We start from the raw sequence: 23,201 nt of genomic DNA, 5'->3' as shown, positions 1-23,201 counted from the left end.
TCATGGGTTATTCATCTGCAGATGCAGTAGGTGGGTAGGTGGGATGAGCAACGCAGCATTGGCCTGTAACAAACAGAAGCAAACAAATTAAGGCTCCCTTGTATCCAGCTCAATTTCAAAATGCTTAAAAGTACCCCATCTAAAGGTACATAAATTTTATTAAGAATTAGCACTGGTTCCCAGGATCTATAGATTAGATTAAATAAAGTCCATTCAGAATTATTATAGAGTCTATGGCTGTCTCTCTTTTCTCTCTCTTTTTTTTTTACTAAAGCCTACAAAAGCATAGAAGTCTGTATGAAATAAGCCAAAAATAGACTTAGTTCAGCATCCTCTTTTATTGCTAGCTGTCTGTGGGTATACCACAAGAAAGATAATGAGGACAACCATCTTCTTTTTCTAAATCCACTCCCTTAAAATTGTATTTGGCAACATACTATCTCTAAACATGGTTCAAAATAGCTCAGGCCTCTGATAGATTGTTTCCCATGAGTTAGAAAACTACTTTAGCCAATAGTCATCTTGATATTGTGTGGCAGCAGATTCGTTAGAAATAACTGGTTGCCTGGTCTTCTTCCAGTGGGCACCACTGACTGCTACCACAATCTTGCTAATATTGAGGTAGGAGGAACAGGATGGGCTTCCAGCTTTTGGAACTGCTTTGTGTCTACCAGTTGCTCAAATTTTACCTCCTTGCTATATATTCAATTATAACTCTCATACATTCAACCATGGGTGTAAATGCATTCCCATGAGACACTAAACGAAACAACAGTCTGGTGAAGAAACACAGATTCACTTCTATCTTAATCCACATTACATTGATTCTTCACGCAGTCTTATGCTTACTAGTTTTCACACTTATCACCATATAGCTGTCAAATCCCCTAAAAGCTGGGCAACATAATGGAAGCAAGAATTGAAGATATCAGTAAAGTATCTTTAAGGATAATGAGCAAATACGGAATCTTGCAAACTGCAAAAGACAGTTATAGCCCTCATTCATTAGTGAATTCCTTAAGGTGTAGTATCAAAACATTTTGAAAATTCCTTCCAGGTTTTTTACAATCTGGACACGTTTATGAGGGAAACTGTTAATAGACTCTCCTATCTTACTATACCTAATAATTGTCTTAGCCTCCCCAATGCCTCTCACATCAGCTACAATGTAGGGATTGGACAACATAGAAAATGTAATACTTAGATTAAATAACAGTCCATAATAGGAAGGAGATAGTAAAATGACAACATACTATGTATTATAACTGACTTAATATGCTAAGCAAGTAAAGTTAACATCACTGAATCCAAGAAAATAAAACATGAAGACCATGAAGGCTGATGTCTATGCAGACTTGCAGCTATATAAACTAGGACAAAAAAAGGACAGAAGCCTTCCATCCTCTTCTACAAATTTTATTTTGAGGAAAGATTTTTATACTGATTTGAATTTGATTTATTCCTAAGCATTTTCAGAAATTTTAGAAAATGCTGTCACAGTTTTGCTGCTAATGCAGCTTGTATATTTTCAAAAAATCACTGCATTTTTAAAAATGCTTTGTCTGAAAATTATTCTGGAGAATATTTTATGGCAGGTAAAATGACAAACATTACCAAATAAGCATAGATCAGTATAACTTAACTTCAGCATGAGAAAGTTTTTGCAAACAAGATGCTGGATAGATCCTACAGAGTTTTTCTGGCCTAGTTACAGGTACATAACTGTACCTGTATAGTTACAGGTACTTATGTAAGCACTTTGAAAACAATGCAATGGTTGTCAAGAGTCTACATGGGTTTATCATAAATAAATATTCAGAGAGAAATATTTTCTCCTTCTTTAACAATATACCAACCAAGTTTATGACAAGATTCCATATAGTATTCTTTGTTGTTAAAAGTGATGTATTTAAAAATGGGACAGTCTAACTATGAAGGCTGCAGGTTCTACATCTCTACAAAATCTTACGTAGAGGCCAGATGGACAACTCATACATAGGATTAAATTAGTTTTCCTGCATCTTGCAGAGAATTGAATTATATGCTCCCCTTACAGCTCCACAATTTTATGATTCTATGTTTCTACCCATTTACTTACTGGGGATTGTAAATATTGCTGTAGTAGTATCTGAAGTTCTTCATTCTGCTGAGTTAGCCCATCAGTCTCTTCAATCAGCTTTGCCCTCAGAGTCAGAAAATGACTAGACAGGTGGAAAAAAGAGAGGAGTCCTTCAAAACAGTATGGACAACAGTGTTGTTGACTGCAGACTTTTGAATGGGCAACCTGTGAACCGCATGGATCTCCTACACCCCTTCCTCAGCCCACAAATAATTTCCAGAGCATCTCAGAGTAGATATGACCAAACATTGCTAGTGAAGCACTGTGGCAAAATGGGTGCCTCAGGTGTTGAGGAAGGTTAAGGCTCCTATATATCTATTAAAAAGAAAGTCTTATTTTTTTCTCTTTGGGGAAGATGAGAAGGGTAAAAAACTCAAGAGTGCCTTGAGTGAGAAGAGTGCCTCCTCACACACTTTGGATTTTTATTTTGCCCCATTACTCCAATACTATTGGAACATTATCAGTCAAACTCAATAGCCTAGAGGTGGAGTATGCAAGATGGGGACAGTTATGTGTCCTCAATAAAAAAAACATACAGCTTTTCCCTGTCATAGAGAGATGAACCCATTAAAACTGGGCAACAGAAAATCCATTTCCTGATAAACTAAACAAGTAAAGAGGAGAAAGCCAGTATTTTCTGTTCATCTTTCCATAAATTTGCCTTAAAAAAAACCAGTGGTACGACTGGGATTGAACTAGGATTTGATTAAAGTTCATTGAAACTGAAGAAATAAGTGTTCTGCTACCTCACCTCAAGAGACTACTCTCACCACAAGTCTCTCACACTTTGGCACAGATTGTTTAGCTCAAATGTGTCCAGTCCACTCCTTATATTTGCAGAGGTTGCCCTACTATCGCTAGGGGCATAGATGTGCAGATTCCATCACTTACTAGTATTTTTGCAAGGCAACAATCAGAGCATCCCACAGCTTTAGTTTTCCATCTGGGATAACATGAGCCAATGCATCCCAATATTCTGAATCTTTAGAGTTGTCCCGCTCTTCGCGTGTTTTCTTTATCTGTGGCCATTGGTCCCTAGAGGTGGAGGAAAGAGCCACTGGCTGATCATTTGATCTGACATAAACAACTTCCTACTGCGTTAGCCCTAATTCCACATCATATTCATATTCATATTCATGAGAAGACTTCAACTTAATTCTTCTATGCTATTCTCACCAATTCAAACATTTGCAGGACCAGGGGCTGAGTCACAAGGCTGTAGAATGTTGATCTCATAATGACCTGCTACTTTGACACACTATGCATTTGGTGGCTTGTCAGTGTTCAAATCTTGATGAAAACTTCATCAAATATAGCAATGATGGCATCCCCTCCAATCCAGACAGTTAAATGCATGGGGCATTTAATAGTTTACTCCCCGCTTGCCTCCAACCTTCCCTAATTTTTTATATAATTCCAGGCAGTGTATGACAGCACAAACACAAAAATATAAAACAAAACACTAGGAAATTACTAGACATTACTAAAGATAAAATCTTCATTAGCTTTCAAAAGAAATGTTCACCAGTCAACAATAGAGCTAACATATTCCAATCCTGTTAACTGATCAACTTTGGATGTTTTATTTTTATCTGTTGAATCATGAAAAATGTTGAATCATCTGGGAAGAAACATAGAATAGCATAGATAGGATTTTCTTTCTCTGTTTCAAAACAATATTTTTAATCCATTGGAGGCAGTACCATTTCTACTGAGCATCAGTAACTCCCCCAGGCCTAATTGGAGATGCCAGAGACTGAACTTGAGATTTTATGTGTGAAAACTTTGTACTTCTCCACAAAAATCTTTCCGTTTTTACACTTAGACTGTGTTGCTTCTCTGTGTCATGTAATATATGTGGGTATGTGGGTATAGGCATAATTTTGTATTTATTTATTTTGTCATGTTTATGTAATGTATATTGGAGATGGTGACCCTTTGAGAGCTGTATGCAATGAAATTTCATTTTAATGTATGCCGATTAGTGTACATTAAAAGTGACAATAAAGTTAGTATAATTTAGCCAAAAATGCCCTGGCAATATTTTTACTGCTAGGTCTCCACTATAATCACAAAGTAAAATATGTAATGTTTCATCACTTCATTACATGAAGGTGAATCAAGAGAGCACTAGTGGGTGAGATTAAGGAAATATTTATGGCCATTTGGTGAGATTAAAGAAATATTTATGGCCATTTCAGGTAGATCAGTGTAAGCCCCTCCCCTCCAGTCAGCCTTATCCGTTGTCATTTTGCTGTTGTCCTTTAGAAAGTTAGGCACAACAATGATCTGCTGGTGGCCTTTTATGCAACAGCCCTAGACTGTTCAGCTGGCAATACAATAATTGCAATCTATGGCACTTAACAGAAATAAGTATTACTGACTACATAAAGAAAGCAAAAGTAGGGAGAGAAAAACCTAAATAAAAGCGCTGCTTATGACTGAGCTTCTTTTTTGCCTGGGAAGTGTTTGTTTTTCAATCCAACTCAGTTTAATGACAGAATGGAGTATTGGAGGAAGGACATTGGAAGAAGCCTAAAGATGCAGTTGGTGATGTGCTAAAGAATAAGGTCATGCATCCTAATTAACACTTTGGAACATATGCAGAAGGGTCAGGAAAAAGGATGGAGTAATTTGGTACAGGCAGTTTTGTGTCAACTCAACGATGGTTGAACAGTACTTCAGTTCACTTAACGCTTAATAGGGGAAAGGCCCTATACTATAGCCTTTCTCTCAGTGGCATTGCTTATTTGGACAACCATTTAAATATGAGCCAGTAGTGTGCTGCAGCTGCTAAAAAAGCCAACACAGTTCTAGGCTGCATAAACAGAGGGATAGAATCAAGATCATGTGAAGTGTTAATACCACTTTATAATGACTTGGTAAGGCCAAACTTGGAATACTGCATCCAGTTTTGGTCGCTACAATCTAAAAAAGATGTTGAGACTCTAGAAAGAGTGAAGAGAAGAGCAACAAAGTTGATTAGGGAACTGGAGGCTAAAATATATAAAGAACGGTTGCTGGAACTGGGTATGTCTAGTTTAATTAAAAGAAGGGGTGACATGATAGCAGTGTTCCAATATCTCAGGGGCTGCCACAAAGAAGAGGGAGTCAAGCTATTCTCCAAAGCACCTGAGGGCAGGACATGAAGCAATGGATGGAAACTAATCAAGGAGAGAAGCAACCTAGAACTAAGGAGAAATTCCCCGACAGTTAGAACAATTAATCAGTGGAACAACTTGCCTCCAGAAGTTGTGAATTCTCCAACACTGGAAGTTTTTAAGAAGAGATTGGACAACCATTTGTCTGAAATGGTTTAGGATTTCCTGCCTGAGCAGGGGGCTGGACTAGAAGACCTCCAAGGTCCCTTCTAACTCTGTTATTCTATTCTATTCTATTCTATTCTATTCTATTCTATTCTATTCTATTCTATTCTATTCTATTCTATTCTATTCTATTCTTTGAACTTGCACCTATTCCAGGCTGTGTGTGAGCATCATATGCAGTACTATCAGGCCAACCTTTGGTTTTAATCCATTCCTCACCTTTTGGGCAAATTCAACAACCCTACCAGGACCCATTTTTTTCAGTCCAGACCTACCTTGGTATCTGGAATTCCTGCACAAATGCCTTGAGAGCCTTCAAAATGTCATCAGGATGCATATAAAGTGCAGAAAGGGACACTGTTGTAACTGTGGAGGCTTTGTCCTCCTCTTGTGGTTCTGCAGAAACCTCCTCCTCCTCCTCTCCTAGACTCTCTGCATCTCTAGATACTTCTTTGATAACTGTATCTGGCACTACAGCTTCAAAGTCCTAAAGGAAAATGAAGCATTCTGGGAGAATACTAGCCATACTGTACATCCCAATGAAATACAGAGAATATTCAACAGTCTTGAGAGAGCTGAGATGTATGTGTAAGGGAGAGTATTAAAGAAAAACAAAGAGAAGTAAGACATGAAAGAAAAGGTCAACATTTTGTGAAAAGCAACCGTAACCCAACATTTGCTGGTATTGGTTAAAAGTACAATCCACGACTGCAACTAAAACAATCCTAAAACAGAATGATTATTTTCGCCACTTCATGTTTCTCAGCCTCCATAGGGCAGAGATGGGGGGGGGGACTTTCAACTTCAATGACATCGCATAGAAAAAATCCATGGGAGGTGGGAGTAGACAATTAAGCCCGAACAGAGCTATGACTAATATGATGAAGCAAGTTTTGATGAATGGATTGAAAGTCATGTTCATTAGTTGAAGCCCCATCTTTATTACCTGTGAACCAGCCATCTTCTGAGCCTTGAAATTCCTGAAAAACTCCACCATTTGATATACATCATCTTCACTGTCAATGGACAGGGCCTGTAGGAAAGTATAAAAACCTAGCTAGTTAGGTGGTATAAGGAGTCTAACTGGACTTTAAGCTAAACTTAAAAACATAGGCTTAGACCTTATACTCCTGGCAGATTGTACAAATCTCTACCTTGGGGTAAATAGGAATAACTGCTAGAAGAAAATTAGTTACCAAGGTACCACATATAGGCCCCAATCTCAAAGGACCAAGTACATGCTTTCCCAATCACTTCTGCAAGAAAATTCAGGAACTTACGGTGAAGATGGAGTCCAGCTTCATGAGAATGCGATCAGGCCTCTCTAGAGGTTGCAGGAGACCCCGAAGCTTGCTCTCAATCAAAAAGCCCTGGCAAAGGAAACAGATACAGAAGACAAGAGAGGAAACATCAATTGTTGGCCAGACTAATTCCTAAAGCTGAATTTAGGACATGACTTCAAGAGGATATTGTGACATAACAAGGCCCCAGCCTCGGAAGCAGACATCTGCAGCCAGTGACGAACCCCATGTTTCCTCATTTTCCCAGCTCACCGACTCATCACATAGGAGCTCCAGAATGTGCTTGACAGACTTTCTTGAAATAGACCAACGTTTCTTTGATTCTGGTTCAGGTTCCACACCCTCTTTATACTCCTCTTCTGGGACCGCTTCATTCTCTTCTGGTGGTCTGCCCTCGGATGGGGAAAAGGGCTGCTGAAGTGATTGACTTGCTAGAGAAAAAAACAGAATCTGGGGCAGCAGCATAACAGAGAACTTTCCTAAATACATAAAGCAATTATATCAGATGTTCTTTATCCATTGATTTTTTTTAAAAAAAAATCAGAAGTCTAACATATGCCATTTTAACAAGTCAACATACAGCATCCCTCATGCAAGATGGCTGGGTCAGGAACAGTGCCTACATCTCTATAAATTCCATAACACCAGGCAAATTCCATATTTATTACTAGGTGCACTAGCCTAAGAAAGTTTCAGTCTTAATTAGTATTAAAAACAGCATTTCACCTTTACAATGTCACAAGTATTCATCAATTTGTAGGTACTAACTGACAAAACCCAAAAACAGGATTCTTGAGGAGGGGAGATGTTATGTGATCAGAAGTATGGGTTTAATAACTTCTCTAATTATTTAGAAAAGGGCTGTAAAAACTGAGTCCCAAAGTTGCATGCGGGCCCCGAAACACTGGATGCAGCTTCCATAAATTCCTTCACAAGTTGCCATCTTGCAATTTTTTATAAGGCCAGATTGCAGAAATTACAGAGAAGTTAATAGAGTTATCTAGCTTTCTGAACTGAAGGCAAAAAGGTGCTTCAGAGCATGTGGTAGCATGAACATGGCACTTCTCTGAAACCCTTTAAAGCAGCTGTACCTTTTTCTATGATCACCTAACTGCTCTTAAAAGCTGCCAAGTGATCCTGAGAAAAAATACAATTAATCTTTTGGCTTAAGGAGCTATAAAAAGGTGTCCATCTGTGTTAGTGAAAGTAAAGTATCTAGAACTGGCATATCCAGGTATGACTGCATAATCTGCATTATGCATATGTCACAAAATTAGTCTTCACAGGAGTGAAATTTGTAGTATTGCAATAGCAGAATTTGCCAATTTCTGAGAAAAAATAAATAAAACTCCCATCCTTCATTTCTGAGGAAACTATGCAATTGTCCTCATTTTTGTCCCCCCCCCCTCTTCCTGACTTTCATGCCTCATCAACTTCTTACTTGCTAAAAAAAATTCCATTTTTATAATGGGAAACAGAATCATTTAAACAGGCATTAGCAATGTGGCGCAACTTGCCTCAAATTACATCAATCATGCTGCCTTTCGGCTGAATTCCACAAACGTTTTGGAATTTGCTTACTATCAGGTGTGATCACCTCACGGGCCAGTTCATTGGCTGATTTCATCTTCTTAGTATGCATGATAGGTCCCACGTTGTGCAGGAACCAGGCATCTGGTTCAGACCAGGGCAACCCCAATTGCTGAGTATGGATGATACGGTCAGCATCAAAGGCTTTGCGAATCAGCGCCTTGGCCTCTTCTTCATTCATCAACCACACATCCAGGAAATGTTCAGCATCCACAATGGCAAAATGTCTGAAATAAGAAAACAGATGCATGAGTCAACAAACTTGAATCTATACTCAGAAGTAGCTTTTGATTAACACCAATACACAACAGTTTGGCTACAGATCAATAGCGAAATAGAAGTCCCAAAATTCAGATCCTGATGATGATGATGATGATGATGATGATGATGATGATGATGATGTCATCCATTCAGTCATGTCCAATTCTTGGCAATTCTATGGCCAGGTTTCTCTACATTTTCCAATCTTGCATTGCTTCTATTTATTGTTCTATGCTGTGGCTGGTGACAGATTTGATAGTGCAAACCCTAATATATGCAGCTAAATTGCCCAGATCATACAGTATATCATGCCAAACTCTACACCCAGGTTAACAAAGCATAATGGCAGCCACCTAACATGCTATATCCAAATAAACCACATATAAGACTTAATACGATTGAGTGGTTCAGACAATATGCTGAGCAAATGGCAGGATTCATACAGAAAGCTAATGGAAGCCAATATACTTGAACTGCTCTCATTTCTAAGCTTTATTGTACCTCAACAAAAAGAGCAACAACTGCGCTCACTTGTCTAATGTAGAGCAACTTAAAGAAAACAGTTGGTTTCCCTGGCATCATATGCCAGCAAAAAAAAAAAGAATAATTAATTGCTTTCCCAACAGGAAGAGGCAAGTTTTGACAGATGATTGCTCTACCTGCCTCAAGGATCAGCCACTGTTTACTAGACAGAATGCTACAATGACTGATCCAGAGACAATAGTGAAGGAAGACTTCTGAAGAGATGTCAAAAAAGCTACAAGAAAAGTAGTGAAAGGAAGCAGCTCTCATACGTGAGTTTTTAAACACACCTTGAAGTTTTGAATGCAGAGCCATGACTGACAGAACATGTCACCCGCCTCCATCCATGGGTGATGGTATGCATTGTGATTTAAAAGTCAGTTCTCTGAAAGCTTAGTGACTGGGCTCTTCTGTTATATTAGCTAAAATAACTTTTAAAAAGTGTAGTTTGACCAGAGATAGATATGCTTGGAATACCTTAAAGTGGCCTAGAGGAACTGGGCAAATTGTACTCTGACTTCATCATTACAAACATTGAGGTGGAGGATTGTGTCAGGAAAAGAAGAAAAATACTACAATACCATGGATTTGTTTGTCCGAAGGCAGTGGTAAAGGGTGCAAATGGTTCTCACAGAACCGCAAGGATGCTATGACAGCCAGAACTTTTAAAGACGAGTCTTAAGTACCACTCGTTCAGCACCTGTCATATATTGAGTCATTGAACAAATGGTTGTTAAGCTAGGACCACCTGTATGAGTTTAAACTGTCTTCATGGTGGGCTGGTGATGAGATGAAAGCAACACTGTGAGATTAGGTCTTTTAATGGTTAGGAAAATGTTGCGTTGCAGTTAACAAGTCATGAGGAAGAGTCATGTATAAAAAGAAGCTTATGTGGTTTGTGCTTCAGTATGTTGTAATATATGTGTTTGTGTGTGTACACAATTGTGACTTGTTCATCTAGGTTTACAGTTTAATTTATTGAAGGTAAACAAAAAGAAAAGTTCATCCTTCACCCCCTCCCCGCAACATGGATTTACAGGACTCTTGGTATAAAGAACACAATTCTTCATCTGTTCTGAGGGCAACATAACTGAGTGCAGAATTCTAGGCCAAGCAACAAAGCATCTCAAATTGCCTTCATCTGCCCCTCATTCCATGAGGTGCAGTCCCACCTCATTGTTCTCTGCAAGTCCTTGTACTGCTCCACAATCCGCTTATAGTCAGCTGTCAGTGTCAAGTTCTCCTCACGATACTGCTTGATCTGCTTGGCTAATTTCAGGCGCTGGTTATTGAGCACATCATGCAACCTGAGAAGCAAAGAGACAGACACATCTATTACAAAGAAGTATATGAATCAATGCCCAAACCAAATTACACCCACAACAGCCAGAGATAAAAAAAAAGGGCTTAAATCCTTTAGAACTCAAGGTTTAAAGTATTTCATCACTTTGTGGCAATAAGCGTTATTAGGCAGAGTTATTAATAATGGATTTCATTGTTCATATTTCATGGATTTTAGACACTACAATTTTACATTGCCCTCTGAGAATCTTCTGAGGATATGCATACAGGTAGTCCTCGTCTTATGACCACAATTGAGTCCAAAATGTATGTTGCTAAATGAAATATTTGTTACGTGAATTTTGCCTCTTTTTACAACCTTTCTTGCCACAGCTGTTAAGGGAATCGCTGCAGTTCTTAAGTTAGTAACATGGGTTGTTAAGTGAATCTGGCTTCCCCATTGACTTTGCTCGTCAGAAGGTCACAAAAGGGGATCACATTACCCTGGGACACTGCAACTGTCATAAATATGAATCAATTGCCAAGCATCCAAATTTTATTCATGAGACCGTGGGAATGCTGCAACGGCTGTAAGTGTGAAAAATTGTCATAAGTCACTTTTTTCAGTTCCATTGTTCCCTCCAACTTTGAATAGTCACTAAATGTTGTAAATCAAGGACTACCTGTACTTGGGTGCATTCTAGCATAAAGTTCACAATACAGGTAGTCCTTGCTTAATGACAGGTCACTTAACAACTGTTTGAAGCTACAATGGAAACCCCCCCCCCCCCAAAAAAATACTTAAGATCGAATTTCAAAGTTACAACTGTCAACACACACACACACCCCTACAGTCATGTGTTCGCATTTGGGTGCTTGGCAAATGGCTCACATTTACAGCTGTTTGCAGGGGTCCATAGTCACATGACTGCATTTTTCAACATTTTTGCTGTTTTCTGACATTTACTTCCTGTTTCTGAGGAGAAAATTCCCCATAAAACATATTTGCTTAATGACAGCTGTTTAATTCAATGACAGCAGCATTGGCTTAATGACAACCCACAAAAAAGTTCATAAAATTGGGTGCCATTACATGATGACTCATATAACAACCCCAACAACTACGACTGTAATTCCAGGCTCAATTTCAGTCACAAGCTGAGGATTACCTTTATTTGCACTTCCTTTCCAGAACAAGGAAAAATGGTGACTGCAGAAATGTCAGGTGCAAAAGTCCAGGGCCAGACGTTAAGTTCCAATTAAACTGATTGTCCCAAAGATTGTTTTTCAAGAGACAGCTGGACTTTCTTGTTTTTTCTTTGAAGACATTTCGCTTCTCATCCAAGAAGCTTCTTCAAGAAGCAGCTTCTTGGATGAGAAGCGAAACTTCTTCAAAGAAAAAACAAGAAAGTCCAGTTGCCTCTTGAAAAAGCACCTTTAGGACAACCATCACCTGGATGACTGAGAAGCTCTATAGACAATTAAACTGATTTGCTGCTCATGCCTATGCACAGGAATCTAGTCAACTAACAGTTAGTACTATTTTTGCGCTAGTTAAAGGGTTAACAGAACTCAAGAGGGTTGGACTTAATCTGCTTGTGGCAACATAGAGATTCTAGGCTGATTACTCTTTTGACTTAACCCCCAGGCTCTGCTACTCCTTCTCCTACAAAGAGGAAGCAATAAAAATATGAAGCAAGGAAGCTGTTCTGCTACTCTCACCTATTGAGCTTCCGCTTCTGTTGGGATTTGATTATGGTGTTCTCATCATCCCTCTTCTTCAGCACTTGGAAATTGTATTCTAGCTTCTCTTGGTTTAGTTGGTAGATGGCTTTCATTTGCTGGAGTTGCTGCTCCAGGATCTGGTACCACAAACAAAAACAATACACTAAGTCAACTTTGTAATAGCAGAGCTGCGCTAGTTTAGGACTGCAAAAATCAGGAGTGTAATAGGACTTTTACGGCAACAAATTTTATTAAAAGGCACGCATGCCTTTGATAAAACTTGTTAGTCAGAAAAAGATGCTTCTAGACTACTACTTTTTTTTTTTACACTGAGTGGCAAGCCAGGATTGTGATATAAATTCCACTCATGATTTTGCTACATGTGAATCAGGTGGAGCAGCAATAATGCTATCCCTTTAGTATTTTCATCACATGTCAACAACTTTGTCTACTGTATACTTTAAGGTGCCAATATGGAGCTTTCCAAGCAAACCCACTGACTAAAAATTTTAGCACCCTCGTCTGAAAACAGGTAACCAGCTTGGGAATCTGGAAAGGAAATAAAAAAGCAGAGCTATTGAGAAGAAACCAGAGATGAAAGTTCTCTTACTGAAGACAAAACACTGTATGAAGTTGAATAGTCTCATCCTTGCAGCAGAAGGGATATTAAATAGCACAATTAGAACATCATGATCCTGATCTTGAGCTGAGGAAGTTGGAAGTTCCAAATACAGGTACTTTACTGAAATCTATACATATTAATGGTTGTGCTAAGGATATCTACTTCTAGTGAACCAACCTGGCCAGTTTCTTGGTGTCCATCAGATGAAATAAGGAAACATACACTGAGGAATCTACCAATGGCAATATCAACTTCCCACTGCTCTTTGGAACAAATTCAGAGGTGGTATTCAGCAGGTTCTGACCAGTTCTGGAGAGCCGGTAGCGGAAATTTTGAGTAGTTTGGAGGACCAATAAATACCACCTCTGACTGGCCCCGCCCCCAACTATTTTCTGCCTCCCGAGTCCTAGCTGATCGGGAGGAAATGGGGATTTTGCAGTAACCTTCCCCTGGAGTGGGGTGGGAATGGAGATTTTACAGTATCCTTCCCCTGCCATGCTCATCAAGGCACGTCCACCAAGCCATGCCATGCCACGCCCAACAAGCCACGCCCACAGAACCAGTAGTAAACATTTTTGAATCTCACCACTGAACAAATTGTCCCACTTTATTCAGCATCCCCCCCAATGAGCGATTCACACCTGTACATCATGCTCCAATTTGATCTTTATAACATTGTACTCCTCAGCATCTTGCACTCGCAGTTGGTTCAGCTCCTGTTCATACTCCTCCACCTTCTTCAAGCGAGCCATCATAAAATCCAACTTTAAAAGGGGGAAAATATGTTAAGTAGGGTTCTAATTAAAAATAGCTAAAGTTTTCCCCTAGACTCCACTTGATTATATGCCGTGAAGTCAAGATCACACAGATTTTCTCCATGATGATCTGGTTCTAACCTTTGGCTCTTCTAACATACCAACACCCCCCACCACACACAAAACCTGCTGTGCTGCTTCATTGGAGGTATGTGAGAAGATCAAGAGTGTTACCCAGAGTATATTTTCCCAGCAGGGCCACCCAAGGCATGAAGGTAATTCCAGCTGCCCAGCTAAAGCAAGTAGGCACATGCATTAAGTAGCAACAATATAGGAAGATGCCAGAGGCACATAATCACTTCAGTGACAATGACAAAGGCATCAATTCATACTAAATAGGAGAAGACAGTGGTAAAAAAAAAGAGCCTTGGTACTACAGTGGTTTAAAGCACCCTGTTATTAACACAGCTGCCTGCAATTTACTGCTGGTTCGAATCTCTCCAAGGCTCAAGGTTGACTCAGCCTTCCATCCTTTCTAAGGTAGGTTAAATGAGGACCCAGTTTGTGGGGGCAATAAGCTGACTTTGTATAAATATACAAAAGTATGAAGGCTATTGCTTAACACACTGTAAGCCGCCCTGAGTCTCCGGAGAAGGGCGGCATATAAATCAAATTAAAAAAAAAAAAAAAACAAACCTATTCCTGTATTTTTACCAAGGAAATCACAATGATAGAAAATATAAAATTACTGGTTTCAGTTGGGAACTTATGCTTTGGAAATTTATGCTTGCTCTTTACAATATCAGAATTATTTTCTAAGTTCTCACATTTATTTATTATATGACTGTCTGTCTATTATCATCTATCTATCTATCTATCTATCTATCTATCTATCTATCTATCTATCTATCAGAAGCCAGCCATCTTGTGGTTCAAGGCAACTTGTGCTTAATGATCAGCTGTTGCACTGTTGATGTTTACTTGTTTGGTAATAAAATGTCTGCAAAAAAACAACCAAGAGAGCACCAGGGACTCCACACTAATACAAATATACAAATATTCTCTTCTATCAGCTAATGATCTGTTCTAAAATTTTTCTATACATTAGCATCCTATAACACCAGCTTATTCCCACATTGCCAAAGATAAAGGCAACCTCTCCTTCCTTTCAGTTTCATGCTATTTCAAAGATTTTAAAAGAATTTTCTAAGGTTTTTTTAAAAAAAAATAAATACGGTGTAGTCAGAGGCAATAACATTTACAACACATGTTTTTTGGGGGGAAAGCGCTTTTCCTATCATTGTGTGCATCTTCACACATGCACTTTGCGTAAAGTCTTCTATGAAAGACTTTTCATAAACACCATTATGAAAGACATAATCAAGAGAGCCTGATTTAAAATCAAGATTTTAAAATATAAAGTCACTCTAAATTACACTCTGGAAATCACATCTAGGCTCATTCTGCCTATACTTATTTATTCACCCTCAAGCATTGGCCATTAATCAAGCCATCAAAAATCTTGATATTGTCAAGAACTTTTCCAAAAAATATTTAATATTTAAGCTTTACAAAAGATTGTTACTCAAGTTTCCTCTGCAGGCATCTTCCCTTTTCCTCTTATATTCCAGCTGTTGCCATATACTTTTCTTTTTCATCAGCTTTTCTCTTGGGTTATCACTGCTCCCTGGATCCAACAGAACAAAAAACTCCAAATTACCTCTTGTCGGTTGAGAGCTTGAATGGCTTGCTCCCATTTCTTTTTGTTGCTTGCGAGAAGTTCACGACGCTCCAACTCAAAGGCTTTCTGGGAAAAAAACCTTAAGATTTAAATATCTATGGCGATTCTCAGTCATCCAGGTCATGGTTGTCCCAAAGGTGCTTTTTCAAGAGGCAACTGGACTTTCTGGCATTTCGCTTCTCATCCAAGAAGCTTCTTCAGCTCTGGAGCTGAAAAAGCTTCTTGTATGAGAAGTGAAACATCTTCAAAGAAAATCCAGAAAGTCCAATTGCCTTTTGAAAAAGCACCTTTGGCATAAGATTTAAACAGCTCTTAGTCTACGAATAAAGAAGTGAGCAATCTCAAATAAGGTTAGGAAAATCTCTTTATAGAGCTAACATTTAATGATAAAATTGATGCCAATTCCTACACTGTAACTTGAAGTACAATTGGGTTATACAAGTGGGCCTTTCCGAAGTGCTACTGCCAAGTAAGATCAAGTGAATCTCAAATGACAATATTTTTAGAACACTTGTTCAGATGCATGCTATACCAATTGAATCAATCAGTCAAGACTTCTGGTTCCTTCTAAATTGTTAATAGTTTTTGAAACAGTTTTCACTGGTAAAATGTTATGCTCCTTTTTCATTAACAGAATAATAGAGTTGGAAAGGACCTTGGAGGTCTTCTAATCCAACCCCCTGCTCAAGCCGTTTCATACCGTTTCAGACAAATGTTATCCAATCTCTTCTTAAAAACCTCCAGTGTTTTTATATGTTATAAAATAAGAATTTATTTAAAAAAAAAAACCTCCAGTGTTAAGAGGACCCACAACTTCTGGAGGCAAGTCATTTTACTGATTAATTGTTCTCACTGTCAGGAAATTTTGTCCTTAGTTCTAGGTTGGTTCTCTCCTTGATTGGTTTCCATCCATTGCTTCTTGTCCTGCCTTCAGCTGCTTTGAAGAATAACTTGACTCCCCAAAATACATTAATTCATTTTGTGTTGTATTCTTTTCCTATTGTGATCAGTTATTTACTGAATAAATACTGAATATTTTATCTATTCCATTCATAGTCAAGAGATTGTTTGTATTTGGCAAACAAATATAATAGTAAACTGATACAATGCATATACCTCATAAGCATTTCTCTCTCCGTTAAAGGATTAATACTTATCCCCAAATAATTGAGTTAATGTTGATTATTTAGTTGTGAATTCAGAATAGAGACCTATCATATGAATTATTCCTGTTTTTGCCTTCATATTACTCTGTATGTCACATACATAGATGGCATAATAATCATGTGCCCCATTCAGTGTCATATATGTGAGATGGGCAACCATATAAATTTAATAAATAAAAGTAAATAATAAAAATAAGACCAGGCTGCTAGTCTTAAATCCCAGTATTGACTATTCATTTTGCAACAAAAAACAAGAATCTGATAAAAACAATTTTCTTTAGTAGTGTCTGTAAGTTATTAATTTGCTATCTAGTCCCCTTAACTTTTGAAACTAAATTGAATAATTTAGCTCAACATGTAGAATTGATAAAACATTATTTCCTTAGTCTTTTACTATTTATTTTAAATTAATTTAATACTGTCAGTAGTTTATAACATTCTTCATCTATTTTAGATTAAGTTTAACATATAACAGGCTATTTATAAATTAATAAGAGACAAAATACATTTTATATACATTTATTGTTTCTTCATATAATGCTTTATATTTTCTTTCTCTTACCTCTTGTTACATGCACAACAAACAAGATTCATGTTTTGCTTAAAAAAAAAATCATACCTCTATCTGCAAAAGTTCTCGACGGTAGTTTTTAACGAGATTTCGGATCTGTTCTTCCATTCGCTCCAGCAGCAAATTAATGTCTTCATTCTGTTTCCTAAGATCCTTCACATACTGATCATCTTTACTCTTCAATTCCTGAAAACACAAAAACAATCAGAAAAGCAAAAAAAAAATATTCAGAAAAATAATTAATTGTGAAAAATAATTAATTGTGGCATTGTTCCACTGTTTACCTCTGTAAAACTGAATGCTGTTCAGCAAGCTAGATCAGGGGTCTCCAACCTTGACAACTTTAAGCCTGGCGGACTTCAACTCCCAGAATTCCCCAACCGGCTTTGCCAGGTTTAAAGTTGCCAAGGTTGGAGACCCCTGAGCTAGAAGATATGTTCAGTAATATAATCAGTCAAGGCCTAGCATCTGCATTAGCATAACATACGAAGCTTGCTTATTTGTGATCTAACTTTTTTATAGCTGAGCTGTTATAGCTTAGCTGTTATATGATCCCACAGTGTGTTTTTGGTGAGTTTCGTAGTTCAGTATGTAGTGCAAACTCAGTAAATAAGCCAATTCAGAACCAATTCAAGCTGATTATACCAATCTAGTTAATCTGCCTTCGCCCTCAAATTTCTGAGTAGAAATGCATATTATTTTAGGGCAGGAGACTACGCTACAAGGGATGATCTAAATGGACAGGGCAAGGATGAAATGGATGTGACTTATGATGAGGCTTATCCTGTACTGCAATACACCCTACTACAAAGAGACATCCTAACCCTCACAGGCACACGTTTATTCAGTACACATACACATCTATTTTTCCTCATACAGTGTAAACACACTTATGTGAACTGTATCTTCCCACCCTTCCATACAGACACAAACACATTTTCTTCTTCCTCTCTCACTAGTTCCCAATGCATTGATCAAAATTGGTGTTTTCCCATAAGCTTTTCTCTCCAACAACTGTGATCCCTTCTTTCCCAGAATTGGGGCTCAAAATCACCATGCTTAATACGGCAGCAAAAACAGTTATCATACTTCAAAGAAAATATCCTGTAGTTTGCCAAACAGCTAAACATTAATAAACTAAATGAAATCACTTGGGGGGGGGGGAGAACACAAATATTTTCAGTCGTCACAATGTGGTGGCAGATTAAATACCCTCAGCATTTATGGAAACTTTAACATTTATTATCAGAACTCAACAGCAATTTTGAAAATGGTTCTGGGGATCATAATCTCACCACTGGAAGCCACATGTAGCTTGTTGGTCATGGATACACCATTCTTTAAAGCACCAAATAAGGTGCTGTTAGCTGTTTAGTCCAATTGCTGCTGAGGATATTACTTTTAAAAATCTCATATTTCTTCCAAAGATCATAGGGCAAAAGAAATAGCTCCCATTCACATTGCCATGCTTATGCTTGCCATTTTTCCAGTAATAGTACCCAGCTGTGAAAAGCCATTCCCAGAGAGTATCATCTGGAATTTATAGTTTGTTGCGATGACAATCTATTTTATTTCCCAGGCTTTTCAACTTTTAAAAAATAGGAAATATATCAGATAAGAAGAAAAGATTTATTTTACCTTAGATATTGCTTATGAATTATAAGGAAGTGGGCCATTTTATATTTTATGGGGAACATAAAGACCACTGTTGACTTTTTAAGAGGGTGGGAAATGCACATAGGCACACAAATGGGTCATTAACAAACAAAAATATAATGGAGGGGAACATATGAGTTTCAGCTAGAATTAGTTACTGTACTCCCTCTTAACAAGGGGAAATAGAGTTGGGAGGTGTCTGAGAGTTTGCTTGTATTCTTCCTTTCAGTTATTATTTTATATATATAATACATATATGGGGTTTCTATCGAAGCAACCTGATCTACCCAAATATGGGAAGGAGCATACTGCTTCGTTTCGCCTTTCAGCCCCAATCCAGGAGCCCTCAGGCAGTCGCTTTCACGACAAACTATTTTCTGTGTTAAATTTATATTTACTGACAAAGAAATAAAGGGAGAAACAAAGAAATTGTGTGTGTGTGTGTGTGTGTGTGTGTGTGTGTGTGTGTGTGTGTTTTCTGAGGTTTTCGCGAGTGTTTGTATGAAGGTCTTTGGTTATTCGGGTTTTCTCCCGCGTAAAATTGAAGGTGTCTTGGCGACGTTTCGACAAAGTCTCATTCGTATGTATGTATGTATGTACCCGGTTTCCTCCAAAATAAGACATCCCCTGATAATAAGCCCACTCGGACTTTTGAGCACATGGCAATAAGGCCAAGCGCTTATTTCAGGGTTCAAAAAAATATATATAAGACAGGGACTTATTTTCGGGGAAACACGGTATGTATATAAAATATTCTATATGTGTGTGAGATCTTTTGAAATGCAAACTATTATAGTTTGCGCCTCACGCCTGGACTACTGTAATGCTCTCTACATGGGGCTCCCCTTGAGGAGCACCCGGAGGCTCCAGCAGGTCCAGAATGCAGCCGCGCTGGTGGTTATGGGAGCGACATGGCACTCCCATGTGACTCCCCTCCTGCGCGAGCTGCACTGGCTCCCGGTGGTCTTCCGGGTGCGCTTCAAGGTTTTGGTCACCACCTTTAGAGCGCTCCATGGCTTAGGACCAGGATACTTACGAGACCGCCTTCTGCCACCAGTAGCCTCTCACCGACCAGTAAGCTCCCATAGAGAGGGGCTCCTCAGGGTGCCGTTGGCCAAACAGTGTCGACTGGCGGCCCCCAGGGGGAGAGCCTTCTCTGTGGGGGCACCTGCCATCTGGAATGAGCTCCCCCCGGAGATACGGAGGATCCCAGATTTACGCACTTTCCACTTTGCCCTCAAAACATTTTTATTCCAGCAGGCCGGTCTGGCTTGACTCTCCCTTTTAATTTGCTTTTAAGTTTTATACAAATTGGGTGTTTTTAAATTTGTTTTTTGGGTCAAAATTATTTAATGTACTTTTAAATGGTTTTTAACTTTTGTATGATGTATTTTTATCTTGTGGCTGTTCACTGCCCTGAGTCCTTCGGGAGTAGGGCGGTATATAAATTAAATAAAATAAAATAAATAAATAAATAATCTTTCTCTTTAAAATTTCTTTCTCTAAATTCAGTGTTCTTCTTAGCATGGACCTTTCAACATGTCCCTGCAGCCATATTTGCTGAGAGCAATGTGATGCATGTACACTAAGCATGAATCCTACCTGTTGTAACTCACTAATGACCTTATTCTTCTCTTCAATCAGCAATGCACAGTGCTGCTGCTGTAGATTAAGAGCCTCCCAGAGATCCTGAGGGATGGTCTTCTGCTTGGCCTTGGCCCACTTGGCGGTGATCTCATCAAACTTATCCAAGTTGGCCTTGGCTTCATTTTCCAGTTTCTCAACCCTGAGAATAACAATATCTAGGAAGTTTACTCAAAGCAAGCTAGATGAAATTCAATTCTATTCTATATGAAGATTAAAAACTCATACATTTGTTGGGGATTGCTATGGATCATGAATAATCTGAAATGTTCCTTGGGACATTAGCTCTGTTCCTTCCTCAGTCTTTCTTTTTGGCAGAAAAACCAAGCTTCAAATTGAAAAAATTGTACAAAGCAGCCTTTTCTGTTTGTATTCTTTGTCTGCTGGGCCTTGTAGTTCATTCAAGTTCAGGCTTATGCATTAAAATGAAGTACAGATGCCATGTTTAATTTTTACTCAAAAGGAAGGATATCTGTGGGGGATGGGTGGGCATTACAATTGTTGAGGATGACAAATCATTAAAATACATCAACTACACATATATGGACAAAACACGCAAATATATACATATATAAGAGGCCTGAAAAAAATAAATAATATGAAGAGAACATCAAATGGCTTCTAAAAGCCATAGTTATTAATAAAAAGTTTACAATCTTCTTGAAGGCATCCTGCAGTGTACACACAATGTATTTTAAAAGATGCAGGGCTCTGGTTGTGCAGCTGTAGCTACCATCTTGACCATTTCCCCACCCCCACCCCCAATGCCTCAACTTAAGGAGAAGATGCTTTATTAAGACAACCCTAACACTGCTGAGCTTGATTTTTATCCTTCTTCCATGTCCTAAACACTTCACAGTTCCAAGGGATGCTAATACAGAGGTCTTACCTTTGCCGAGTCAGCTCTTCTTCCTCTGATCTCCTGTGTGCCTCCCGAGAATCAGCTGCCACCTGGATGTTTGTTACTAGCTGTGTGCCATCAAGCAACAATTTGGCCAATCTCTGAAAGAAAATATGTCAGAATCAGATTATACATTCATACAATATACCAAATTTAGTTATAGACTTAACCCATTTCAGGATTTGCAGAATATAATTAGTATTTAGGAACTGTCTCTCCCAGGTTACATCTACCTGTTCCAGAATGCAGGCAGGTCCCGTCTGCTAAGCAGTTTCATCTGACAGCACCATGGAGGCAAACATTCACTATCATGGCATCCTCTTTGCGGAACATTTCCCCACCCAATTTGAGATTGGCCCTGATCATACTGATTTTCTAGCAATCCCTTAAACCTTGATTTTGTCAGCACAGCTGAAGATCTCATGAAAGTGGGGGTCCCTGTGAAATGGCTACAGTGTATGTAAGATCTTGAAGACATTCTCCTATGGTTTTAGTTATATTTAATTGTTTAATTAAATATAATGGTTTTTCAAACTTTTATAATAGTTTGAAACTATGTCTCAAACTATTGAGACATCAAGTTCCTGTCTTATTCTGCCTTGTTGGACAGGCTATGGAATGAATAACTTTTCTCCATAGCCTGTCCAACAAGGCAAAATATGCCATGCATTTTTATTCACACATTGATTCCTTAATCCTCTACTAACCTGCCTACTGTCCTCTATTTGCTTGTGACTCCTGCTCTGTTCCTCTTCTACAAATTTTTTTGCATCTGGATCTTCCCCAAGGGCTTCCCTAAAAGAGAGAAAACAAACACAAATATCTATTTAACCTACGAATGGTTTACTACTATGGGTACCAATAAAAAGCGAATCCGAAGCAGGTTTCCAATAGGTTTATTTTTCCTGGTAAGGAAAAAGGCAAAAATAAAGATGTTAAAACTTGGGAGGGTTACTTATGTAAAAGATATCTCACCATCCCATTCCCTAAAATCCTGATATTAGGGAATTTTAGTGCATTCTAAAAGCCTTGTAGTATTCATAATCCATGATTTTTGTTCAATTTGAATTGGAGCGACCTTTTAGACGCAGGCAATGGAGGGGGCAATAGGGATGAGCCCCATTTAGTGGAAACCAAATAGACAAGGGTGGATTTGGGGGATGAGTGGGGAACAAATGGGATGAAGACCCAATGCCTGAGATTGGGATGAAGACCCAATTGGGATGAAGACCCAAATGGGATGAAGACCCAATGCCTGAGAAATGGGATGAAGACATAATGCCTGAGATTGCTGAAGCCTGACAGGGCACGAGGATTCACATAAATTCACGGTTACCTGGTGGAGGAAGCATTTATTATATCTGCAGCTGGACTGTGGTTTTGCAATTACGAAAAAGACTGGCAGATTTGCCTTTCAGGGTTCAATTCTTGCATGTACGACTATTCCCCCCCCCATCCCGCCCCCTCCATCAAACCGACCGTCGTTTCGCCTCCAGGCGGACGGCGATGCGAACGCGGCGGGCGGCGATGCGCTCCAGGGGGTCATCTGAGTTTAAATTGGCCACCTTGACACGCGGGATGGCGCCGCTGCCAACGTCCCGGCCGGCCCCGCCCGCCGCCTCCGCCTCCACGTCGACATCTGTCCCCGCTTCCCCTTCGGCTACAGCGGTGCTCATTTTGGCGGCGTTGGTATTCCACCGGCCTCAGCAACCGCCTTTTTCCGTTACCATGGAAACAGCGTCCCTAACAACCCAGAAGGAAGGCCTACCGCCTTCTACGGAAGCCGATTGAGTAGCTGCCTGCCTGTTATTCCTATAGAAATGAGATAACAAAGTCCCTGTTTCCTCTTGAATTCCTTTGCGGATCTCTGTAATTAGGCTGAATTCTGTAAATATTAATGCAGAAAAGGTTCAGTGATAACAGAAACGAGTTGCCTTTTTGGATCACTCTAATGATCACATTTAATGTGATAAAAGCCTTCCTAGTCAGCCGACTGTTCAACAAAAAATGGCTCTTCGAA

At 38.9% G+C, this 23,201-nt stretch overlaps 1 protein-coding gene across 1 annotated transcript; it reads right to left on the bottom strand.

The window, feature by feature from the left end:
- DRC1 (dynein regulatory complex subunit 1) lies at positions 1–22,857 on the bottom strand. The gene is made up of 17 exons (XM_070947040.1): positions 22,661–22,857; positions 21,889–21,976; positions 21,170–21,282; positions 20,239–20,422; positions 17,029–17,166; positions 15,223–15,309; positions 13,389–13,511; positions 12,123–12,262; positions 10,292–10,426; positions 8,328–8,563; positions 6,999–7,177; positions 6,726–6,815; positions 6,392–6,478; positions 5,721–5,932; positions 3,011–3,154; positions 2,099–2,201; positions 1–63 (listed from the first exon to the last, which is right to left on the bottom strand). Exons 1-17 carry the CDS (start codon positions 22,855–22,857, stop codon positions 1–3), a joined length of 2,319 nt encoding a protein of 772 aa, XP_070803141.1.
- Between the last annotated feature and the right edge of the window lie 344 nt (positions 22,858–23,201).

Source organism: Pituophis catenifer, unplaced genomic scaffold, assembly GCF_029215685.1.
Source record: "Pituophis catenifer annectens isolate HBS135680 unplaced genomic scaffold, rPitCat1.0.hap2 SCAF_1, whole genome shotgun sequence".
NCBI classification, from domain to species: domain Eukaryota; kingdom Metazoa; phylum Chordata; class Lepidosauria; order Squamata; family Colubridae; genus Pituophis; species Pituophis catenifer.
This window is presented reverse-complemented; position numbering and strand designations above follow the sequence as displayed.

Bases quoted from the DNA above. Each gene is read 5' to 3' on its own strand.
- DRC1 (XM_070947040.1), bottom strand. From the start codon at position 22,857: ATGAGCACCGCTGTAGCCGAAGGGGAAGCGGGGACAGATGTCGACGTG. The intron at 17,167-20,238 runs GTAGGATTCATG...TTGTGTTTTCAG, and splicing joins TCATTAGTGAGTTACAACAG to GAATTGAAGAGTAAAGATGA. The intron at 7,178-8,327 runs GTAAGCAAATTC...TTTTTTCTCTAG, and splicing joins TGAGGTGATCACACCTGATA to CAAGTCAATCACTTCAGCAG.